The sequence below is a fragment of the Hordeum vulgare genome, chromosome 1H, assembly GCF_904849725.1.
Source record: "Hordeum vulgare subsp. vulgare chromosome 1H, MorexV3_pseudomolecules_assembly, whole genome shotgun sequence".
NCBI lineage: Eukaryota > Viridiplantae > Streptophyta > Magnoliopsida > Poales > Poaceae > Hordeum > Hordeum vulgare.
Genome location: NC_058518.1, coordinates 247,956,306 through 247,971,440, shown reverse-complemented (window position 1 = coordinate 247,971,440; position 15,135 = coordinate 247,956,306). Strand labels below are relative to the sequence as shown.

General features: G+C 45.9%; 1 protein-coding gene across 2 annotated transcripts; it reads left to right on the top strand.

Annotated features, from left to right (window-relative positions):
- The first annotated feature begins 544 nt into the window (after positions 1-544).
- On the top strand, positions 545-7,614 carry LOC123429935 (silicon efflux transporter LSI2-like). Of its 2 annotated transcripts, none has more exons than XM_045113902.1 (4): positions 545-720; positions 5,152-6,507; positions 6,594-6,783; positions 6,966-7,614. In XM_045113902.1, exons 2-4 carry the CDS (start codon positions 5,278-5,280, stop codon positions 7,232-7,234), a joined length of 1,689 nt encoding a protein of 562 aa, XP_044969837.1. In that variant the 5' UTR covers positions 545-720; positions 5,152-5,277; the 3' UTR covers positions 7,235-7,614. The 2 variants fall into 2 exon arrangements, with proteins under 2 accessions (XP_044969837.1, XP_044969845.1); XM_045113910.1 differs by lacking the exon at positions 545-720 and adding an exon at positions 4,543-4,696.
- Positions 7,615-15,135: the final 7,521 nt, after the last annotated feature.

Below are 15,135 nucleotides of genomic sequence, written 5' to 3'. Positions count from 1 at the left end.
GCGTCAACAGCGAGATTAAAAAACAGGGGGAAGATAGGATCTCCTTTCTTGACCCCCCTGGAAGCCCGAAAAAAAGGGCCTACTTCACCATTGATATTGATCGCGGTGCTACCGGATCGAACCAGTTGCATGATCCAGAAACACCACCTCTCGTCAAATCCGCGCCGCTGCATTATCAACCTCAAAAAGGACCAATCAAGACGGTCATACGTCTTCTGAAAATCCAGAATTATGATTGTGAAGAATTACAAGGTGATAAAAACTGGCCCTAAGGCTCGTGGCCGAGGCTGACTGAGGCCACCCACCCCATCTCCGTGCGTGTCAATCGAGTGAAAACGTTTTGTATGGCGTTGATCTTTCCTTGTCAAGCAATTAACGATATGTGTTTGTACGTATGCGGTGATGCTAGGGACGCCCAGCGCTGTGTCAAAGGCTCAATCACACGCTGGAAGAGTACAAAAGGAAATCAAGACGAAGCTCCAAATCAAGGAGGCCTTGCGCAGTGCCCGCGTGGCTCTCGGCGGCCTATTTATACGCACCCCCTCCCATCACACATATCACTCTGCAGCTAGCTTGCACGGCAGTGCATGCCCATATTTCTTCTTTTCTAGTACAAGCTACAAGCCATTGATATTTCCCTAGCCGGATCTTTAGGCCGCGCGGCGAGAGGGGAAAATCGGCCGCATGCGTGTGTCGATCGCTCTGGTGTGGCCTCGTAATGTAAGCTCACTCTCTCTCTCTCTCTCTGCTCGTAGCGTAGCATGCATGCAGCTGGGTGGCTTCGTTTAACAAGAGTTGTTGAGTTTAATTTGAAGATAAACGACGATGCATCCATGTACTACTACATAGTACCACACAACCATTATCTTGTATGCCTTGGTACGGAAGGATTTCGCCACGCCATGCATGCCGATGCGGACGGTCCCTCCGTCACATATGCTGATATGCATGCATGTTCCCAGATTTGGTCTTGGTCCCAAGTTTCGACACTCTGTTCAGAGTTCGTACCTGGCACTACTAATAGTACGTCAATGTGTTGTTAACTTTATGAAGTAGTTTAATAAAGTATGCAGATCCAGCTGCATACCAATAAGCTATGAAATTCTTTCTTGTGCGGGATGAAATTCACCGCTTGGCAAATGTGGTCAGCAATACTCCACACGAGACACGACCCACCTCAATTCACCAGAATTCAAGTCATAAATTTCGCATCAATGCTCTTATTTTCTTGAATTTGTCCTGTGTAGGCCTGTAACGACTTCGTCAATATTAGAATGATGTGCCGATTTGAAAAACTTGTGTTATAGACTTAGGATGTGTGTCATATACTCCCTCCGTTCTTAAATATAAGTCTTTTTAGAGGTTTTACTAATGAACTACATACGAATGTATATAGACATATTTTAAAGTATAGATTCACTCATTTTGCTTCGTATGTAGACCGCTAGTGAAATCTCTTAAAAGACTTATATTTAGGAACGGAGCGAGTAGATGAGTATACGTTAGTGATTTTGATTTTCTGTGTTAAAAAAAAAATATACCATCTGCCTGCCCAAGCACGCAGGAAGAAATTACCCACACGGGCCGCAAACTGCACGACTCACTCTCACACCGATGGGGAGCTCACAGTAGCCCGAGGCCAAAACAAAACATGGACGTTGCTCTCCCGGTCACTCTCCGAGGCAACAAGCACCACACACCTCTCCCGTCGCTTCGCACGCTCCGTACGCCCGAGAGCGTCTCCTCTCAGAGGGGTCAGGTCGACTCGCCTCTCCTCTCATCCGTAGCCGTGTCACGTCGCAGCAGTCAAGATCGCGTCTTGATGAACTGCCAGCCAGCCTCTTTTGGAGTTTCCCGGGGGCCCATAAAAACTTTTGTGCACCAAGTCTGGGAAAGTATAGGACAGCCAGTCCCCACGGCCGGCGTATGTGCGAAAAATGGATGTTAGCCCGGCTGTCACCTCCGCCTGGACCTCGAGCGAGTGGCCGTCGTCGCGCCAAGCTTTTCTACGGAGCGCGCGCTTGGGTCTTTTGACCTGTTTTCAAGTGACACCGATGGTATACTCGTCGCGGCCAGTTTATGGGAAACCGACCTATCAGATTGGACTAGAGGGCGACCATGCGAATGTGATGCCCGGCCGGTCCTTGTCGCCGCACGCGACTGAGCTTGATCGATCTCTCTGTTGCTGTGCCACAACGATAGCTTCTGGACGAGCAGATTAACAAGGCCACGTCCCATGCAAAGACCCCTGCGTAGGCGCTTTAATTCATACGAACAGGAAATGGTTTACTGATTGGCCATTTGAACTTTTTGGCCCGTGAGAGAGAAAGACGGTACTCGAATACTGCATTTACTCGCTTCATAAATAGTTCAAATTACACCAAATATATACATGTTGACAAATTATACATGTTGCAATGATAGAGCAAAAGAGGTGGTAGTACAAATTATGTGCCATAATTCTAACCGCACAAACATTTATATCTATGAATATATCCTATCCTTATGTGCATATCCGAAAGACAGATGCGACAATTTTTTATCTTTATGAAGTCACCAAATCCACCTCATAGCCGCACATAGTTCAAAATTTGTTTTGTTTTGATCGTCAATTACACCAATAATATATGATTTATGTGTCATAAATATACCATTTTATTTTGTACTCCCCCGTCACGGTTTAGAATGCACGTTTAAATTTATATGATTTTCACAATAGACAATGTTTATGCATGTGTTAAGGCGCATTGCATTTACTTCTAGCAGCTAATTAGTACTTCATTGTACTACTTCTATATGCATGTCTAGTGTGAATGTTTTTTTTGGTCCATCTCACAATCAATCAATAATCACCTAGGTTTCAGAGAATTTCTAAACACGCCTTTTAAACCATGACGGAGAAAGTATATGAATCCAATGGCATGTTTTTAGGACGTATAATTAATAAAATAGATGACAACAACTGATAATTTATTATTGATGGTTAAAGTTTGTCACAAAATATGTGTGAGCTTGAAGGGAGTATGTCTTCATCGATGCTAATGCTGATTGAGTATGACGTTAAAGTTATTTTAAATGGCTACAATAAATTTTTATTACTAGTTGGTGAAACAAAGGATATCAAAGCAAATTCTTTAAATAAAAGAGATTGTGTAGGCCAAAGGAACCCAAGTGGCAAATCCCTGCCAAGTTCGGTCTAGTCAAACTAAAGCATGTGCGAGATGTGACTAAGACTAATTCATCCACATCCACAGTAAACGTACAGTTAAAGCAATATTAGCTATAAGCCTATTTGCGTGACATTTTTCTTATGTTAAGAAAAAAAAGAAAAAAGAAATTGAGATCGATGTTCGCGTTGCGGACAGCCAGATGCCGACGGGGACCGTTGGCATAGGACTATCCTTAAGGCTGGTTGTAATGGGTAGTATCATATACTTCCTCCGTCTCGGTGCATTAGACATCTTACGAAAATCAAATAATCCCAAAACACTAAGGCACATTAGAGTAGTACTAGTTGCATGCATATTAATTAGACCACATCTATTAATTGAAGGACCAATGCATGCAATTTATGCGGCACACTTTTTGGATTTCAAGAGGTATTCTAATTAATAGCACGTTTTCAGTTGAGAAAGGAATGGTGTGATTGGCTTCCTCTGCAATTTAATTTTCTTCTCCTACCCAATCTATGCGTGCCTAGGTTGCAGTGCACCTCCTAAAATGCCTAATGCACCGAGACGGAGGGAGTAGTAGTATCATGCATATGATACTAGTTTATGATACACATCCGTAATGCATACTATCATAAGATAGTTTATTTATTATCATGCAAGACACATAATAGCACATCATTTAATATGATACAGTATCATGATATGATATTTAATCCATTCTTTCTTTATTTAATTTCATAACATCTCATCAAAGTTGCCTAGTTGGCATGTATGATACTATCTATAATACTCTCATTACGAACTGCCTAACCCGTTATTTGGATAGTGAAGAACACTCATGCAATAACCAGCCTTTACAGGTGCCCCTAGATAGAAACAAGTAATGTGAGGGAGAAACGCAAGAAATGAATATTTTACTGAATTAAGGGTCAACAATATATCCAACCGTATTGTACAAATGCAAATACATATTGTTAAATATTTTTGACATATAACAGTCTTATATAGCCATCTTCCTTGTTAATAATATATTTTCTTCGTATCTAAACAATTGTAGTTAAAAAACTAAATTAGTCCTTCTTAACTACTACCTCCGTTTTACGTATAAGTCTTTCAAGATATTTCATTAGGGAATTACATACGGAACAAAATAAGTGAATCTATACTTTTAAAATATATCTATATACAAACATATATAGTTCTCTAATAAAACATATAAAATGATTTATATTGAGGAAAGACGAAAGTATAATTATTTAGATACTAGGACAAGTATTAACCTTTCTCTTGTCCAGACCAAACACCGGCCGGCCCTCCGGTTAGCCGTAGAGCGTCCGAACACACGTGCCGTCCGTGTTAAATAGGCCGATCCTAACCACGAGGAGATAACACGTAGCGACCTCTCTACCACTCGTGAGTCGCAAGATCCCCTACTCTTGCTCCTGCTCCTGCTCCCTGGAATTCCAGCGCCACCAAGTGTGACTTCGGCGGCTTGCTCAAACCCTTTGCCCCTCTCCCGTCCGGTACGTGGAAACCCCTCGCTCACCGCCGCCACCGTGCGAAACTCTAGCTTGACCGAGTGGCTGCGCCCATACGCCAGCCGGCGCCGTTATGCCGGTGGGCGGTGCGGCGGTGGCACCGTACCTAGCAAGGCGCTAACTATTTTTGGCCATGCTGACTGACCACCGTGCTGATCCTCTGAACCGGTTTTGGCCATACTGACTGACCACCGTGCTGATCCTCTGAACCGCTATCTAGAGCGCAGGCACCGCCGATCAGACTTCATTTTCCCGTCGTGATCACCTTAGGCGCTGCGCAACTGACGAGAAGTTTGAGTGATTTGAGTGCCGTAGTTGAGAGATCAATCTTCAATTCATGATTGGCCTCCCCGTGTCTTCTTTGCACACATTGATTCATGCAGCTTGTAGCCATTAGTTTATTAACATGCACTTTCTGTTTCTTTGCACCGGTTCCGCAGGATCTAAGCAAGAGGAAATTTTGACTGGCATTATTGTCGCTGGCTGATCAGTTGCGCTCCATCAGCTGAATTTCTTTCCTCCGGGGAGGATCTTGCTAGATTGGATTGGAGGAGTATCGATCGGAGATGGTGATGGAGAGTACGGCCAAGGTGGTGCTGGGATGCGTGGCCTTCACCATCTTCTGGGTGCTGGCCGTGTTCCCGTCCGTGCCCTTCATGCCGGTGGGCCGGACGGCGGGGTCTCTGCTGGGGGCCATGCTCATGGTGCTGTTCCGCGTGATGACGCCCGAGCAGGCCTACGCCGCCATCGACCTCCCCATCCTCGGCCTCCTCTTCGGCACCATGGTCGTGAGCATCTTCCTGGAGCGGGCCGACATGTTCCAGTACCTCGGCAGCATGCTGTCCTGGAAGAGCCGCGGCAGCAAGGACCTCCTCTTCCGCGTCTGCCTCGTCTCCGCCGTCGCCAGCGCGCTCTTCACCAACGACACCACCTGCGTGGTGCTCACCGAGTTCATCCTCAAGGTGGCGAGGCAGAACAACCTGCCCCCGCAGCCCTTCCTGCTCGCCCTCGCCTCCAGCTCCAACATCGGCTCCTCCGCCACGCCCATCGGCAACCCGCAGAACCTGGTCATCGCCGTCACCAGCGGCATCTCCTTCGGCTCCTTCCTCTTGGGCATCTTCCCGGCCATGATCGTCGGGGTCATCACCAACACCTGCATCCTCCTGTGCTACTTCTGGAAGCACCTCTCCGTCGACAAGGAACGGGACCAAGAGTCGGCCGGGGGCGGGGGGCAGGACGTGGTCGTGGCCGACGAAGAAGTCACCTCGCACCGGTTCACGCCGGCGAGGATGTCGCGCGCCAACTCGGTAAACGGCGATGCCGACTACATGAACGAGCCCATCCGCAGGAGCGACAGCATGAGCAGGGGCGCCGACACCCTCCGGAGCAAGAGCTACAACTCCGAGGGCGACCGCGACATCCAGGTCGCCATCAGGTCGCTGCGCGCGTCCAGCCTGTCGCAGGAGATGGTGGAGGTGTCCACGGTGTGCGACCGGCGCGACGAAGGACCCAGGAAGGTGACCAGGACCACCAGCCGCCAGCGGAGCGTGATCATCGAGGACGCGCCCGAGCCCGAGCAGACCTTGGACGGCGACGACAAGGAGAAGCCGGACCAAGAGGAAGTGGTGAAGCACAAGAAGTGGAAGGTGCTCGTGTGGAAGACCGCCGTGTACCTCACGACGCTCGGGATGCTCGTCTCGCTCCTCATGGGGCTCAACATGTCATGGACCGCCATCACCGCCGCCCTCGTCCTCCTCGCTCTCGATTTCACAGACGCACAAGCTTGCCTAGAGAAGGTATATATATACTTGTCTTGTCTTCTGAAATCGACAATGTACGCGCTACTGCTCATTGGGATCAAAATTTGATGATTTGCATTCAGGTATCCTACTCGTTGTTGATCTTCTTCTGCGGGATGTTCATAACGGTGGATGGCTTCAACAGAACCGGCATACCCAACGCGCTCTGGGAGTTGGTGGAACCGCACGCCAGGATCGATAGCGCCAAAGGAATCGCCCTTCTTGCGGTTGTGATTCTTCTTCTTTCAAATGTTGCCTCAAATGTTCCAACAGGTAACTCTTGTCTTTCCCAATATAACCCATAAAATAATGTTGCCTCAGTCAATGCAACTAGTTTATCCTCGAATCTGAATCTCGTATATACGTACAATGCAGAGAGAAAAATCTTGTTATTTTCGGATAACCAGGCTCGCTAATTAAACATGTTATCTCCGAATCATCATCTTTGCTTTCAGTGCTGCTGCTGGGCACAAGAGTGGCAGCATCCGCTGGTGCCATCTCACCGGCTTCAGAGAAGAAAGCCTGGCTCATACTAGCTTGGGTTAGTACCGTGGCCGGCAACCTCACCCTTCTCGGCTCAGCTGCGAACCTCATCGTCTGCGAGCAGGCGCGGCGGGCGCAGTTCCACGGCTACAACCTCACCTTCTGGAGCCACCTTCGTTTCGGCGTGCCGTCCACCATCATCGTTACCGCTATCGGCCTCATTATCGTCGTTAGCTACTGAACTGAACGTTGCAGCACGTGAGCAGATAGCTTCCATAAGCAAGGAAGCAACCGTCAAAATGGGGGATTTACCTGCTTATCGTCTTTTACGTCTTTTTTTTGTATAAGATTCTCGCCCGAAATTAGGCGCGAGACGTCGTCGTCGCCCTTCTGCTAAAGCAAGTAATGGGCATGTGTTGTACGTAGATGTAAGAGTACCCGTCGACGCAAGTAGTCGGTGTCCGTCCATCGTATTCAAAACCCAAGCTTTGCTTCGATAGGATGGATGGACGGACAGGGAATGCAGTGACAATGTTATTTCGGATGTATGTTTGCAGATAAAGATATTTATACGGTGGATTGATGGAGAGTGCCGACAATATATTTCAACACTATCGCTCATGTCTAAACTTTTCTACTTTTTATCAGTGGGACTCATGTAGGTCCAAGATATCTTCTTTTTTTTTTAGAAAAATCTACTTAGAACGGTCATCCTGTGAAGCGGGACCAAGATATGTGTGGGCAAGAAGCAAGTGACCTATGAGAGCATCTCCACTAGCGTCCTCAACAGGTCCTTCAACCCATCTTTTAGGGCCGAAATTCGTCCCGGCGGTCCCAAGCCGAACCCAGCAAGCTTGGAGCGTCCGGGGAAGCCATTGGAAGGAAAAACGACGCGTCGACCCCCCCCCCCCCCCCCTTAATGGAAAAAAGGGATTTCCTCCTTCAGATTTGCCCCTCGTGCACTACACCTTTCGTCGCCGTGCTGATCCCGACGCCGCCCACCTATCTACCGCCGCTACAAAGCCCATCTCCCCATCGACGAAGGGAGGGTACGCCGCGGCTTCGCCCCCCTCTTCTTGGCGGGTTTTTCCGGAGCTCCGAGCACACACGTGTTCGCGCGTCGGCCACGCCCGTCAGGTGTTCGACATTTTGCCTAGGTGACGGACTCCGACGAGGAGGAGGCGTTCACGGCGTGTAACACCCACAATTTTTAATTTGGATTTCTTGACTTTTGAATTGTTTTTCAAAATGAATTTAAAAATTTGGCTTTGACAAAAAGTTCTTGAAGCTCTTTGAAAACCTCTTTAAGAAAATCTTTGGAGCTTTCTTTTCTCAAAATGCCTCGTTTGAAAAGGATTCCTTTAGCCTCTTCTCAAAATGAATTGGTTTGAGAAAACCTTTTATTCTTTTGCAAAACCTTGGAATTAATTTCCATAAATTCAATTGTCAATTTTCTTCAAGATTTCTTTTTCCTCCTTCCATTCTGTTTTAGACCCTTTGGCACTTCTCTAACATCTAGGTCTTCATTTTCATTGATTTCCCAAAGTTTTAGAAGGGTTTAACCACCTTTCATACTTTATTTCAAATAAAAGTATTTTCTATAATCTGTTTTGACCCGAACAAATTTACAAGGAACACATTGATTCCTTTGGAATTAGAGACCCAAACTCCTAAGATCCCGTGACTTACACTTAGTCATATTGCTTGCAAGGCTTGTGTGTGATGTTGTGTTATCGAGTGGGCCCCGAGATACCTCTCTGTCACACGGAGTGACAAATCCCAGTCTTGATCCATACTAACTCAACGGACCTCGGAGATACATGTAGAGCACATTTATAGTCACCGAGTTTGCGACGTTTGATGCACACAAGGTATTCCTCCGGTGTTAGTGAGTTATATGATCTCATGGTCATAGGAACAAATACTTGACACGCAGAAAACAGTAGCAATAAAACGACAAGATCAATATGCTACGTTCATAGTTTGGGTCTAGTCCATCACATGATTCTCCTAATGATGTGATCCAGTTATCAAGCAACAACACTTGCACATAGTGAGAAAACCTTGACTATCCTTGATCAACTGGCTAGCCAACTAGAGGCTTGCTAGGGGCATTGTTTTGTCTATGTATCCACACATGTATCTATGTTTTCATTCAATACAATTATAGAATGGATAATAAACGATTATATTGTAATAGGAAATATAATAATAACTATTTATCATGGGCTTAACTACAGAGCGGCGCCGCATGCAAGTCTTCCCATGCTGCGGCTAATTCCATCTCCCTACCATGCATGCATGCAATGACGTCATCAAGATTCTCTCTATTGTCTTAAAATTTAAAAAAATTTATCTCTAAAACCGTTAATTTAATTGACAATCCGTTTTCACCGTTGGCTTTGTCGCGACGAGATCTTCAAAACTAGACCCTATGTCAACATGTTTCGAGAACTTTTTTTCTCCGTCCATAATTGCCACATTTTTAGACTTACTTGTCGTATTATTAGCCACTTACTTGTCCAAAAAATAACTTAATTGCCATTTTTTTCTCGATGTGAATCATGTGCTGCATGTATCCATATTGCAGCACACAGCAGCGTGGGATAGAAGGATATGCAGATGGCATCACAAAAATATGCATTGCATGCAAAGCGTCACACAGAAAATCGGTAGAAAAAATGTCTCACACAAAACATGTGTTGGCAGACCTTATTCACTAGCTAAATGCATCTCGTTAGTACTAGTACTACTAATAGTAGTTTAAAATTGCATAGTTGCCAATTTTACAAAAACTTACTTGTCAAGATGCTAGTTTAACTATGCCGAGTTGTCATATTTACAAACGATGACCAAAAAAGATTTTTTTGTGGTCACCGGTTTTAAATATGTTGAGTTGTCATATTTTTGCGTGTAATCGCCTCAAAAAGTTGTTTGTGCTTGTCATTTTGGTTATGTCAAGATGTCATATTTATATGCAATTTTTGAAAATTTGACGATTAAGTTATTTTTTATCAGACAAGTAAGCACTTACTAATATGACAAGTAAGTGCAGCAAATGTGGTAATTGTGAGCAAAAAGAAAAGTTGTCGAAACATGTCGACATGGGATCTAGTTTTAAAGATTTCGTCGAAACAAAGTCAACAGTGAAAACGGATTATCGATCGAATTAACGGTTTAAGAGATAAAAGTTTTTGAATTTCGGTCATTTAGAACGAATCTGATGACATCATTGCATGCATGCATGCAAGAGAACACACAAGCCGCTGCACCGGATGTGCACGGTGCGACACTTCTAGATAGAAATTCCCATTTATCATTGCCTCTAGGGCATATTTCCAACAGTCTCCCACTTGCACTAGAGTTAATAATCTAGTCCTCACATCGCCATGCAATTTACATTGTAATAAATCTAACACCCATACAGTTCTGGTGTTGATCATGTTTTGCCCGTGGAAGAGGTTTAGTCAGCTGGTGTGCTACATTCAGATCCGTGTGCACTTTGCAAATATTCACGTCCTCTCCTTCGACGTAGTCGCGGAAGAGGTTGAAGCGTCGTTTGATGTGTGTGGTCTTCTTGTGAAACCTTGGTTCCTTTGCTAGAGCAATGGCACCAATATTGTCACAGAACAAAGTTATTGGATTTAGTGCGCTCGGCACAACTCCAAGATCCGTCATGAACTGCTTCATCCAGACACCCTCCTTTGCTGCCTCCGAGGCAGCCATGTACTCCGCTTCACATGTCGAATCTGCTACGACGCTTTGCTTGGAACTGCACCAACTTACCGCACCCCCATTAAGAATAAATATGTATCCGGTTTGCGACTTAGAGTCATCCGGATTGGTGTCAAAGCTTGCGTCGACGTAAACCTTTACGACGAGCTCTTCGTCACCTCCATAAACGAGAAACATTTCCTTAGTCCTTTTCAGGTACTTCAGAATATTCTTGACCGCCGTCCAGTGATCCACTCCTGGATTACTCTGAAACCTGCCTGCCATACTTATGACCAAGCTGACATCTGGTCAAGTGCACAACATTGCATACATGATAGATCCTATGGTTGAAGCATAGGGGACGGAACTCATCTGTTCTCTATCTTCCGCAGTTGCTGGGCACTGAGTCTTACTCAATTTTATACCTTGTAATACTGGCAAGAACCCTTTCTTGGACTGATCCATTTTGAACTTCTTCAAAACTTTATCAAGGTATGTGCTTTGTGAAAGTCCTATCAAGCGTCTCGATCTATCCCTATAGATCTTAATGCCTAGAATGTAAGCAGCTCCTCCTAGGTCCTTCATAGAGAAACTTTTATTCAAGTAATCCTTTATGCTCTCCAAAAACTCCACGTTGTTTCCAATCAGCAATATGTCATCCACATATAATATTAGAAACGCCACAAAGCTCCCACTCACTTTCTTGTAAATACAAGATTCTCCAACCACTTGTATAAACCCAAATGCTTTGATCACCTCATTAAATCGCTTATTCCAACTCCGAGATGCTTGCACCAGTCCATAAATGGATCGCTGGAGCTTGCACACTTTATTAGCATTTTTTGGATCGACAAAACCTTCGGGTTGCATCATATACAACTCTACCTTAAGAAAACCGTTAAGGAACGCCGTTTTGACATCCATCTGCCAGATTTCATAATCGAAAAATGCAGCTGTTGCTAACATGATTCCGACGGACTTAAGCATCGCTACCGGTGAGAATGTCTCATCATAGTCAACTCCTTGAACTTGTGAAAAACCCTTTGCCACAAGTCGAGCTTTATAAACGGTCACATTACCGTCTGCGTCCGACTTCTTCTTAAAGATCCTTTTGTTCTGAATAGCCTTGCGGCCTTTAAGTAGTACTTCCGAAGTCCACACTTTGTTCTCGTACATGGATCCTATCTCCGACTTCTTGGCCTCCAGCCATTTGTTGGAATTCGGGCCCACCATTCCTTCATCATAATTCGCAGGTTCATTGTTGTCTAACAACATAATTGATAAGACAGGATTACCGTACCACTCAGGAGCAGTACGTGATCTTGTCGACCTGCGAGGTCTGATAGGAACTTGATCTGAAGTTTCATGATCATCATCCTCCTCAACTGGCGTTGCAACGACACGGGTTTCCCCTTGCCCCGCGCCACCATCTAGAGGGATTAGAGGTTCGACAACCTCATCAAGTTCTATCTTCCTCCCACTCTGAAAGGATCGATATGGTTGACTAGAGGGGGGGGGGTGAATAGGAAACTACCACTTTTTAACAATTCTTAACAAGTTAGGGTTAGCAACATAAAGGTTATCTAAAATGACAACTAGGTGATCAACCTATATGATGCTACCAACTATAATCGCTAAGGCAAGTAAGAAATAATCTACAACAATAACATACACAATGTAAAGGTTAGAGATAACCACAAGTGGAACCGATGAAGATGAGGATGTATTACCAAAGTTGCTTCCCTTTGACAGGAAGTACGTCTCCGTTGGAGCAGTGTGGAGGCACAATGCTCCCCAATAAGCCACTAGGGCCACCGTATTCTCCTCACCCCCTCACACAATGCAAGGTGTCATGATTCCACTATAGGTGCTCTTGAAGGCGGCGACCGAACCTTTACAACCAAGGTTGGGGCTAACTCCACACAAAGCTTGGAGGCTCCGAACAAGACCACGGAGCTTCACCACAATGGAATGTGGCTCCCAGGTGACCTCAACCGTCTAGGGTGCTCAAACACCCTAGAGTAACAAGATCCGCAAGGGATTAGTGGGGGGGGGGTTCAAATTTCTCTTGGTGGAAGTGTAGATCTAGGCCTTCTCCACCGATCCCTAGAAAATCAACAAGTTTGATTGGCTAGTGAGAGAGATCGGGCACTTATGAGCTTAGGGAGCAACAATGGAGTCTTGAAGAGTCAAAGGCAGGGTTCTTGAAGTGGAAGAACCCTTTATATAGTGAGGGAACAAAACCAACTGTTACCCTCACTCTCAGCATGAGCAGGGCGGTACTACCGTTGGCAGCAGCGGTACTACCGCTGCCCCTCCATCAGTACTACCGCCAGCTCCAGCGGTACTAATGCCAGCTCCAGCGGTACTACCTCTAGGACCAGAGCGGTACTACCGCTGAGCCCATGGTAGCGCAAGGGCTACTACCGGGCCTACCACCGCTAAGAAAGTTTTCGGAAAAAGTCCGATGCAGTACAACCGCAAGGATGGCGGTACTACAGTCTTGGAGCGGTACTACCGCTGGCCAGGGGCGGTACGACCGCCAGCTAGCGGTACTACCGCCAAGCTGGGGCGATACTACCGCTAGCCCAACGGTACTACCGCCAGCTCCAGCAGTACTACCGCTAGGACCATAGCGGTAGTACCTCACCTCCAGCGGTACTACCGCCAGAGTCCTTTTTGCAAGATAGAGAGAAATAACAGAGAGGGAACAAGCTCCATAGTTGCAAGGGAAAAGAGATGGAGATAAAATATGTGCGTGCGAGATTGATTCCACCCAAACCTTTCCGACATGGATCTCCTCTTAATAGTACGGTTTTCCTACGACTCAAAACCACCAAAGTAATCGTAGAAGACATCGTGATTCAATTCCACGGAGGGGTGCCAAATCGTCTTGTGCCTTTGTCATGTATTATATGAAATACTCTATGCACACGATTGGTCCACTGAGGTACTGTCATCAATCACCAAAATCACTTAGGCATAAATATGCCCTAACAATCTCCCCCTTTTTGGTGAATTGATGACAATACCGGATTTGCACAAAAGAAAGTATACTGAATATAACATCAAACCCAAAGTCTATGGTCCAGGGACTGGATCCTCCTGGATAAGTGCATGATTTTAGGATAGTGCTATGAATGGTAGTGCACTTAGTCCAAGGAGAGAACTCCCCCTAGAAAACATAAGCTGGTACTCCTTGCAACGACCTCATACATCATTTGAGAGAGGAAGCAAGGTAAAGCATGTGAGCATGAAGATAATCTAATAGAGATAATGTAGGGCATACGACTCACACCATATGACTAAAGTAAAGTCTCACAATTAAAACAAAGTCTCACAACACACTCACGAAAGGTAGCAAACACCATAAGACCAGCCAAGTTCAAAGCATAGAAAGACTGAGAAAAAGATAAAGCAAGCAAATCCAAATCCCTACACTCTCCCCCCCTTTGGCATCATGACACCAAAAAGGGACAGAGAGGACACCTAGGACACACGTGGTCACTCAAGCAGTCGCATCAGACTCGTCTGTAGCATCTGCATCCTCCTCATCCTCCTCCTCCTCAGCGTCCTCATTAGAAACCTCATCCTCAATATCGGACCCACCCCATTGGTAGCCTTGAGCCTTCATCGAGTCAGTCTCTGGAGTGATGATGTCCTGAGAGCCGCTCGAGATCTCCACATCAAGTGTCCTCATGACACGCTTGTGCCTATGACGGTTCTCCTTCTAGGGCACATGAGACTGATATTGTCCCTTGGCCTGCATGCAGAAGAGGGTCTTCATCTTATCTTTCAGCTTCACAGCCCAAGATGGCATAGTAGAGGAGCGGGTATGCGAAGCAGGGCCTCCTCCAGTAGCAGCAGTCTCTGTGTCAGTCTCCATGGGCTGAGTAGACGTTGAGGTGTTGGCCCATTTCTCCTTTTGACATAGCTTGATAGGATCATGGGTTATATAGTCAGCTTCAACAGGGAGAGGCACATCTGGAAAGGATTCTGCCCACTTCTTCTGGATCACATATGTCGAGATGTCCGGTGTCCTTCGTCCTTGCCTCCTCACACATCAGAAGCAAATCCACTAGATAGGAGTGAACCTCGTCCTTGTTGCCAATACGAGGAAACAACATGTTGTGGAAGATCCGATGCATAATATCCAAGTGCGGGGGAAGCACATTCTTCCTCGCATAGAGATGTTGCAGCTTGTTCTTGGGGGTGGGGCCAGGTTGGTTATGAGGACGCAATCCAACAGCACTCTGCGACCCCTTGTCTTCTACCTTCAGGAGTTGCATGAACTCAACCCATGTGCCAGTCAATTTCTGACCACACGTCATCCAAGTCATAGTGTGATCTTCATCAGAGTGGAAGTGAACAGTAACATAGAATTGGGCCACAAGCTCTGGATCTAAGTCATTATGGAAGGTGATGATG